General features: G+C 37.5%; 1 protein-coding gene across 5 annotated transcripts in view; it reads left to right on the forward strand.

The window, feature by feature from the left end:
• The window catches only part of PLPP4 (phospholipid phosphatase 4), a 58,421-nt gene extending 52,019 nt beyond the window's left edge, over positions 1–6,402 (forward strand). For all 5 annotated transcript variants that reach the window (XM_084526255.1, XM_084526253.1, XM_084526252.1 and 2 more), the window contains exons 6-7: positions 1,513–1,683; positions 3,379–6,402. In XM_084526255.1, coding sequence (XP_084382381.1) covers positions 1,513–1,683; positions 3,379–3,578 — 371 coding nt within the window. In that variant the 3' untranslated portion in view covers positions 3,579–6,402. The remainder of the gene's footprint in view (positions 1–1,512; positions 1,684–3,378) is intronic.
• The last annotated feature ends 3,798 nt before the right edge of the window (positions 6,403–10,200 follow it).

Genomic DNA, 10,200 nt, shown 5'->3' on the forward strand with positions numbered 1-10,200 from the left:
AGCTAAGATAGTACATCTCGTAGATTGATCAGCAAAATGCAGGGTGATTACTTTATTACATTTAGCATTTGTGAACATGAGGACAAGGCCATTTGAACAGCCTGAGCAGGAGATTAGAAAAAAGATGCACGTCTGACCCAGCCCTGAGGGCAATTATACTGTTCCATTCACCAGCAGCAGAAACACAGAATTTTGTACTATGGAAGTGACCTGTTACCTCTCACAGAGGTTGCTAGGTATTACAAAGGTAAAAAGTATAAAGGTTAGTCAGAAAAAGGATTTCAAGTGCTTGGATATATATTTATATTTTTGCTATTTGTGCTTTAAATCCTTATGTTCTATTTTGATTTCTGCAGTCAGCAGCAAAACCGTGTGATCTTTGTGGATGTTTGTTGTATTTCCCAGAGCTACCTGTTCAGCAGCAGTACTAACTTTCCTTCAGTAATATAACATATTAAAGAGTCTAAAAACAAACAAACAAAGAAACAAACAAAAAAAAACCACACACACATTTAAAGGAAAAATAAAAAAGCCACCCAGCATCTCATCTGGAAGGTGAACAGCTGCAAGAGGAAAAAAGTTCAGTACAAAAACTTGGTATATGGGTTCTGTAATTGCTGTCAGTTCAACATGTTCTGAAGAAACAGGTTAATGGAACCTAAAATATCATTTAAATGTAATACAATTGCAGTACAAACTGACTGAATCCTTTTCTGCTTTGAACCTGAGGTTTTTAGAATAGATCTCAAATCAGGAAAGACATGCTGAAGGTTAAGCGTGAAAAGGCTTTTGTGACTCAAGCTAAAAATTCGTCTAAATGTTTAATTTAATGCGCAAAGAAAATCAGTGATTCTTTCCGCAGCCAATTTCTCTCCTGGGAGAAAAATGTGAATTTCTAAAGGAAAAAAAAAATCAATTGCTATTGGAAAGGTGAACATCTATAGGTACCACGGTATTTGTAGACATATCAGGTTGTGGGAATGTTGAGTACATATGAGAAGGAAATGGATTTACTTTGCACTGTTTACTTGCCTGATTGCTTGCATTGCTACAGAGATAATGCCACTGCTCTGGAGAACGTATGCACATCATGGATCTGCACATCACAATAGGAGATTTTTTTTCCCATTCAGCTTGCAAAGTAGTGATTTTTTTTTTTTTTTTTTTTAAATAAAGATTTGTACAATGATTGTTTAATTAAAAAAAAAAAATGCAAAAATACCTCTGCCTAGGGTATGTGATATATTATTTTAAAATAGTAAATTATAACAGTATAATTTATATAGTTACATGTGATCACCATGCAAGTTATGAAACTCCCTCAGTTTTTGCAGACAGGCCTTCTCAACTTCTCAGCTTGCCTCCTAACATCACCCTGTAAAGCCCAAGACTTCTCTTCAGTAGAAGGATGCTGCTGCCAGATCTTAAGGGATAGTACAGTGTAGAACAATAATGACAAAGTACTATAATGCCAAATACTAAAATACTACAATTATTTGTTTTTTCTTTCAGTTGCATTTTCAGGCCTTGGCTTTACCACCTTTTACTTAGCTGGAAAGTTGCATTGCTTCACAGAAAATGGCCGGGGGAAGAGCTGGCGGCTTTGTGCAGCTATTCTGCCTCTCTACTGTGCCATGATGATTGCTCTGTCACGTATGTGTGATTACAAACACCATTGGCAAGGTGAGCCATAGAGATATCTTTTTCTATATATATATATATATATTTTTTTTTTAATTAGCTTTTTATTTTTTGTAGTGCTTTTTTTTTTTTTTTTTTTTTTTCCCACTGAAATCACAAGTTACAATGTGATGGAATGCTATAGCAGACTTTCGTGGCACTGATGCTCCTGGCTTCCCATTTTTTGGTTCCTCTATGTAGTTTCAATTTAGTACAGTGTACCTCTGTCCCAACAAGCACTCTTATCTCATACAGCTGGCTCCATACCAGAGCAAGACTCATCCTGTTACATGCTTTTTCTCACTCTTTTTTGTGTGTGTGTTCATGCAGCTTGTTGTTCTCCTATAGCAGCTTAATCACCATCTACTAGCCTAAACATCTTCTTCAAGGAGTCTCCTGTCTTCCTGCAGAGGCCTTGCCTTGCAGCAGGGCTCAGCACATGCAGGGGCACTGAGAGCCCCCAAAACAAAGCTGCTGAACGGGAGGTGCTTGCCTTGCCCGGCGGCAGAGTTACAGATCTGCTGCTCTGTGGGAGACCTGGTTGGCTTGAGTCTCTTTTAGAGAGAGAAGGGTGCAAATGAACATGAGTGGCAACATACAGCTTAATCAAGTTTTGGATGTGTTTACAGTGTGTACTATTACTTGCCAAGAGTAAGAATCATTTATTTACTGAAACATGTGCTCTGGGGAAGATTATTGTGGTGTATTTTAAATATGATGGAAGGAAACTACACAGCCCCAGAGGGTTTTGACTGTGTCCATTTACAGCTGCTCAGATTTTTATCTCTGAAGTTCAAAGGGATGGGTCTGAAGACTCAGATAACTCTTCCCAAGCTAGAACCATGCTGGCAGACATTATCTTGCAGGTGACCCATGCCATTAGCTGAGAGAACTGTGATCTCAAGGGAGAGACTCATTCACTCTGCAGTATGCAGTGCCAAAGTTCAGGCCTTGTCTTTTATGTTCAGCAGAGTCAGCCAATTGTGTTAAATTATTTATGGTGGCTTTATAATAGAGTCTTAACTATGCTGTGGGGAATGAACAAGGACCATCAATATAATGTCCAGGACAGCATACTGTAGGTGAAAGGTGGAGTAGAGTAATTTTTACATTAAAAAACCATATAGTGGGCTGAGAACATTAACATTATTGGTATTTTATGAAGTCCCTTCAGTTTGCCTAGGAAATGTAGTATTCAGGAGCTTAGTGTTGATATTGGTGAACATTAGGATATTTCATTATGAATCCTGAATATATTGGCTGCTTTTAAGTCCCTAGATCACTATATAAGTTTATAGCTCTGAGAATATTAGTGTGCTCATGAAATAAGTGGAACACTTGTATGAAAAAAAAAAAAAAAAAAAAGTAAAGATAAATACCAAGGCTGAAAGAATATACTTTTTTTCTTTAAAAAAAGTGTTGCTGCAACCACTTAGCAACTAGTATAAGAAGTGTTTGTAATGTTTTGGGTGTGGATAATATAGCAGTATAATATAGCAAGAATTTTTTTTTTTTTTTTTTTTTTTTTTTTTTTTGTGGTGTTTGGCTTCAAATTGTTCATGAAAATACACAGTTCACAGATTCTGGGTTAAACACTTGCAGGTCAATCTAACGTTTTAGATTTCTGTTTACAGTTTTCAGTACCGGCTGTCCTTTCTGTGGTAACATGCTTCTGGTTTTGTTGCTTTCTTTGTCTAGATGCTTTCGTTGGAGGGATCATTGGCCTCATTTTTGCTTATATTTGCTACAGACAACACTACCCTCCTTTGGGTAATACAGCTTGTCATAAATCTTATGTCAGCCTGCTAGACCAGAACTCTATGAAGAAAGAAGAGAGACCTACAGCAGATAATGCTACTGGCCTGCCTCTAGAGGGAATAACTGAAGGTCCAGTATGACTTTGAGAAATGCAGAATGAACTTTTAGCCTTCTCACATTTTCTCCAAGCTGGTCTCTTAACACGGTGTTTCCTACTGTACACATGATCTGTACTTTTTCTTTAATTTCTTTCCTTTTTATAAAGAAAAATTGAATATTTTATTTTTAATGCCATAGTATCATTATACACTTAAATTTAAATTTTCAGTTCGTGTTGACTGCTGAATTGTCTGTTTTCAGTCTACTGCAAACAGGTAGATTATCTGGGGGAAGGGAAAAGAACATTAAAAACAATTCCATGTGGAGATTGGTCAGGAGAATAATTTTAAGATGTAGTTGAGGATACGGTAGATCTGGAAACAGATTTTTTAAAGTTCTGAGTATCTCCTAGAAAGTTCTGGTCGTCTTCAGCACTCATTGACTTTGGTGAGTGGTGAGTACACACAGCACTTTTCATCAGATGTTCAGCGTCTGTTGTAGCCAGACATTTCTTTGTGTAATTTAATAAGTTAGGGCATCATCCTTCTGTTTATCTTGTTGCCTTCTAACATAATAAACTCCACATGCTGGAAGAACTTTGTATTAAGTTTTGGCAAGGTCATTCTGAGCTACTAATGATCAAGCAGCCAAAAGGTGCGAGTAATTACAAGAGCCAAGCATTGTTACATTAGTAGTTCTTCAGAATGATGCTGCCATTCAAGAAATTCCACACTCTTAAAATTATCAGCTTGTGATAAAATGTATGTTTGTAGAATGGATCAAAAACTTGGTATTATATCATTTGACATTTTCGAGAGCTCTTGCAGTAAATACTATCAAAACAAAATGAGAGTAAAGAACACAGTCAACAAGCTGAAGTATTTAAAACTAATTGTTAAAAATCCTAAAAGTTTGAAGATAAAGAAACATCTTTTTTTTGTGAATCTCAATGTACCATGCTCATTCTTGTGTGGTGACTCACTGTAGCATTGGTGATCTGAAGAAATGCAAAGATTTTCATTTGTGACTTTGGTGCACCACTATGAATGCTTATGGGGGTTTCCAGCTCTGTAGTATATCCAGAGGAATGCTGGAAATGATGTTCCAGTCAAACCATTCCATATTCTCAGCTCTTCATGTTCTTGTGCATGGTGTTTGCAAAGGTTGGCTTGGTACCTGAATTGAAACTCACCTCAATCAAAATGGTGTTGGTACAGAGATTACTAAGTGTATGACCAAACAACTTTAGTTAATTTATTATTGTTAGGATCCAGTTCTGTTACATATGCACTATGCAGTATACATCACATTCCTGTGAAATGATGTAACTTTGGATGGCAGAATGTCAGATTCCAGAATCTCTTTTCTTAGGTATCCTGTGAAAATACAGGTAGATGTTCTAGACCGCGTCTCGGCAGTTGAATGTTCCTTAGCAGGGGCTGCTGGTTAAAGCAAGATAGTATTGACCAACAACTACTTTTATGGTGCTTTAGACTGGAGGAGACTGCTGCCATAATTATAATTTATGTGTTCCTGTTGGAATATGTGTTGGCCTTGTAGGCATTTTGTGATTCAAACAGCTCAATGTCTTTATGTAACGCTTGTCATTTACTTTTGTCAAAGGTAAGCTTTGTAGATTTTTTTGAGAAGAGCTATTTCCTGATTGGCAACACTTGAATTTTTATAGAAAACACATAAATTAGAGTCCCTTTTAAAAAACTGTAATAATTGTGTACTTGAGAATGCAACCATACTATGTATAGACATATGATATTTGGAAATAACTGTAAATAGGAAATGATGTTAAGGAACAGATTGTAATAGGCATGAACCCAGTAGGGTTCAGTAGATATTAGGCCTGATTTACTTGTAAAACTGATGCCAGTTTGACTGTGTCAGTTACAGGCAGGATTTTTTACTGACAGTTATAGTATTCTGAGCTCTAGAATAGAGACAGCCAAACATCTTGCTGTCTATATGTGCTAGGTCATGATCCTAGCATATGTGAAAGAAAATTGTGCTGGCATAACATTTGCATTGGATTTGACAGAACACTTCTCTAGTGTAATTGAGGTCTTATTGTAGAAATCCACACAGTTCAGTGGAGGTTTATCTTTCTATGAAGTTTTTAAACCATCCTATGGAATTCTATAACAGAGATACCATTTTCTATTACTTCATATCTGAGGGTTAAAATAAAGCCCTAGAGTAAGGGTGTCATCTTTACGTTGTATAGGGCTTTGCCATTAGCTTTTTCTTTCAGCAGGAACCCTAGTCTTCCAGGTTATATGCAAATGTTAAAAAATAATAAAATCTTAAATCAAAATCAGAAGTTTAATACCAGTGCATAGTGCATTTTGCATGTTTTTATATAGATCTGGCTTATTCTCAAAAGTGAGTGGGGCCTCCTAACTGTGCTGTTCACATTCCCAGTATTTTAATGGCTTTTGATACAACTAAGTGATTTACTTTGGGATTGGGAATGCTTATACAGCCCTGAAATGAACAGGGACGGTTAAAAGATTTGGAATATGAGATGCAATACAGCATAAATACTTATGTTGCAAGAGTAATTGGAGAACTTTGCAAAGCAGTAAAGAATAACATTTTTAATGGGAATAATTAAATTAAAAGTCATAAAACAGGCTATGTAAAAGCTTTGATTAAAATGTAATTAAAAATATCAAAGACATAATTAAGTAAAACTTATGGAGGGATATGTAGATGCTGTAATTACCAGTGCAAAGTCAGTGTAGGGAAGGCATTTTTTGTGGATCAATGCATTTTAATCTCATGCTTTCTCAATGTGAAGGAAATGTAATGTTGTAATGCACCAATAAAACAACACATGAATGTGGGTTTGTACATCTGTGTGTTATCATTTTTTATCATTAGTTTAATTAATAAACCACAGAGAGTATTGCAAAAACCACGCCCTAATGTAACTGAATTACTTATGAAAAACAGCAGTTCCAAAAGTGATTACTGTTACTAGTAAAACCTCATTTAACCAAAATAAGCTACCCACCTTTCATCCAGGAAAATGCAGTGTAAATTCGTGAGCCTGAAATTTTAAAATATTCAATCAGCTAAACTGCAACAGATCCCTTTTATCTGTCAAGTTCTATATCTCAAAAGATACTCAGAATGCCATATTTAATGAAGTGCGATTAGACTAAAAAAGGATAACAAGATCTAATAGAACACAACAGAAATATCCTGAAACCAAGAGAAACACAAGATTGCAAACCAGTCAGCAAAATGTCCCTGTAGTGAATGCATATCTCAAGCAATGTTTTAGGACTAGAGCTGGAGCATTTCTGCTGTTTCATTCTCAGATTTTCTTTGTGCAGTTTAGCCTGATTTCACTCTTGCTTCCTTCCTCATGAATGCAGCATGTTCTTTGTACTTAATATGAAAAGAAAACCTCATTTTTCTTCCATGGCTAAAAAACAATTTATGATGGATATAAAAAAATATACAATATTTTTATTTCTGGTATATGGTAGTAAAATTATGTTAATTTCAGTGGAACTGTTGTTTTTCACCAGTCACATCACATCCAGTAAGTGGAGTAAAGCCTTCACACAGTTCCTGCTCAAACTCTTACATTTTTAGGACTGTAAGTAGTGAAATATTGCCACAATTTGACTGCAATTTTGTTTTCTTGTGATAACATACATCTCTTCTGAGTTAGAAAACTGTTGGATTGCTCTGACCTGACCCAAGGGGAAAAGTCTTGAATGCAGCAGCATCAGGGTAATGGGAGTGAAAAGGTCAGACACTTGTTTCTGTCGCTTTTGATGTTCAGAATGTGGAAATAGCTGCAAGCATTAGGCAACAGTGATTATCATTTTTGTATTGCCTACCCCACCAGTGTTACTGCTTTACAGTAGTCCTGTGCCTGATGGGACAAGTACAGTATGGCACCTCTATTAAAGAGTTACTCTGTGCTTATATTAACACAAGCAGAAATTAAAGGAAATTCTGTTCTTCATGACACCAGGGCAAACGCTCCAATATCGCATGGGATTACTCCACAATACCACTCTTACCAATGCAGATTGTGGACTTCACTCACTGTAGGCTGGTTCTTGCTTCAATTTAGTTTCAGATGAAGTCAAAAATCTACAGTCACTTAGCACACCTTTTGCATATGCCTGGCACATCCCATCATTGGTTTACTGCTACAGGACTTTTGATGAAACTTGCAGAGATAGCCAAGAAATTGCCTTTCAGGCCAGATTTGGATCTTGATTAAACCCAGATAACCATATGAAAGGCACCTGAGCTGCAATAGGTGTATGCAGAAATTATAGAAGTAAAGATCTGTTAATTATTATTTTGTTGCTAGCTTCAAAATCTTTCCAAAAGGAAAACCAAAGGGCATCAGTGGGTAGCATGCATCATGCAATCTGTGCAGCAAGGTATGAATGGAGCATGAAATAGAAAACCCTCGCTCAGTGCTTTGACTCAATAAAAACAACACAGCGATGCATAGGACCCGTTCACATGTATTGCAGAACGGCAAACATCAAATGTGATTCAGCCAGCTATGTAGATCTTAAATCTTGGACTGAGTTTCTGTTAGCAGAGCAAAAAAAACCCTCAATTTCACTGGCAGCTTTACAGCTGTCATCCATTATGCTAGAAACCTACTAAAATTTAACTCTTGATAATGAAGATTCAATTCACGTGGTCTGAAACAAGCTTATTTCCAGGAATAGATGGGGCTGAGCACAAGGAATCTTTGTTTTCATTCTAACACTTTTATATGGTTGGCTTTTCTTTTGGTCTCCTGTTCATAGGCATAACTCTGCTGTTTAACAACCCTAAGCCCTGTGAGCTCCTTTAGATCCCTTCTTCTTGTTCTCTTTGTCTCCAGAGCAGCCACTTTGTTGGTGAAGGGAATGGGAAGAGAAATGTTTGCTGATATCCACAAATACCTTCTCTTGGATCCTGCCTGTCTCCCACCATTACCCTCCTCTATCCGTTATATGTTAATTAGAGGATCTAAATATGTTCTTTTCTGTTGTTATTTCTGTCCTGTTCCTGTTTGGAAACTGCCTTTTTCTAATGTCAAAGCTTTAGTCAGCTTACTAAACAGAACAGGACCCCCCTCCGGAGCCCTGATTTTATTTATAGACTGCAATGGTTTGGCCTAACATTTGCAACTCTGTTACTTCCATGCTCAGGGAAAGCAGTGGGCTGTTGCTTTGGGATCAACTGTCTGGGTTAACTTTCACTCTTTGATTTAAATGAAATAAATAGGCTGACACTAAGGGATCTGCACACATAGATTGAAGGCAGTGAAATAACTCACAGGACCACGAGAACTGCAACACAAGGGAGTGCGCCCTGCCCTGTCCCTCCTGCCCCTCTGGGTTAACCAGTGCAGTCCACCAGGCATGCGGAGTGGAAACTTTTGTCCAAGATGCATGAAACCCCTTCCAGAGATGCTCTGTGAGTGGAACAAAGTCCCTCTTCCTCCCCAGTCCCTGCTGTGGCCACCGTAAGCAAGCCTATGTGAGGAAATGGTTAGACATAAATTAATAATGGGAACCCACTGAAACAAAATAGTTTGGGAAGTAAGAATTAAATGTATATTTATAATAGCATCCCCCTTAATCCCTTACATAGACACTTGTTCCAGGGAGGCAGCTTTTGTATTTGGGGTTAACAGAAGCAATACTTTCTATAAGTTTTTGAATATAATTAATGTATTTATGTATTCTAAACAACATTTACACAGAAACAACTTGTAAGGGACTAGATATCATTATAGAATTGCCTGATAGACTCAAAACAAGCTGCAGTGGGAGACTTCAGGTTACCACTGCTTGATATGCAAAACCTCTCCCTCTTAAGGTGCAGGACACTTTTAAGAAGTGGCTTTTACAGTTCTTGCAATCAGCAAGTGCAGTAAGTAATGAGAAGCGTTCCCAGTGCACTTTCACTTTTCCAAATGCACAAACCCACAGCTGGAGCAGAAGCAGATTCCTGTTCTTCACCGTTACGATGTTATCAGTTGAACAAATGCACATTTGATATGCTAGATGCTTTGAGTGACTGGTGAGTGCACTTTTAAGAGTGCAATTCAGGGACATCAATTCAGAAGAATTCTCACTTCTCCCACGATGCCCTCAGAAGGCAGTCTAACAACGCAGCTATACTCCCAGCTTCCACTTCAAGAACCTATCTAGATACTAAAAGCTTCTAGTCTGTCATCAAACACCCTCCGTCTAGCACAGGTACCAGTTTATCATCCACTTAAGGTAGCAAAAATCCTGATGTAACTACTTCAAGAAGAGACACAGCTTGCCTAATAAGGCTGCTCTTCTTCAGACCACTGCCTAATGAAATTACGTTGTTAGCATTGTTCAGTAAAGTACAAAAACTCTGTAAAATAATTTGTTCCAATTCCACTTGTTCCATGTTCCCACCACTGTTATGTTATTGCAGTCACAAGTCTATTTCTATCCTTCAACTTTGTAGCTTGTGGTCACTGCAGCAGAGTGGAAACAAACTGTGAAATAAAGAAGTTATCTGCTGCCATGGGAACCATTTGAGAACCATAGCTGAGGCCAGCTTTGCCACTATTCCTGTTAGCATTTCTATCTCAAAGTGACTTTCTGACACCATTTGCAGGGTTAAGAGTGAAGA

The sequence above is a fragment of the Aythya ferina genome (assembly GCF_964211825.1).
Source record: "Aythya ferina genome assembly, chromosome: 7".
Taxonomy (NCBI): domain Eukaryota; kingdom Metazoa; phylum Chordata; class Aves; order Anseriformes; family Anatidae; genus Aythya; species Aythya ferina.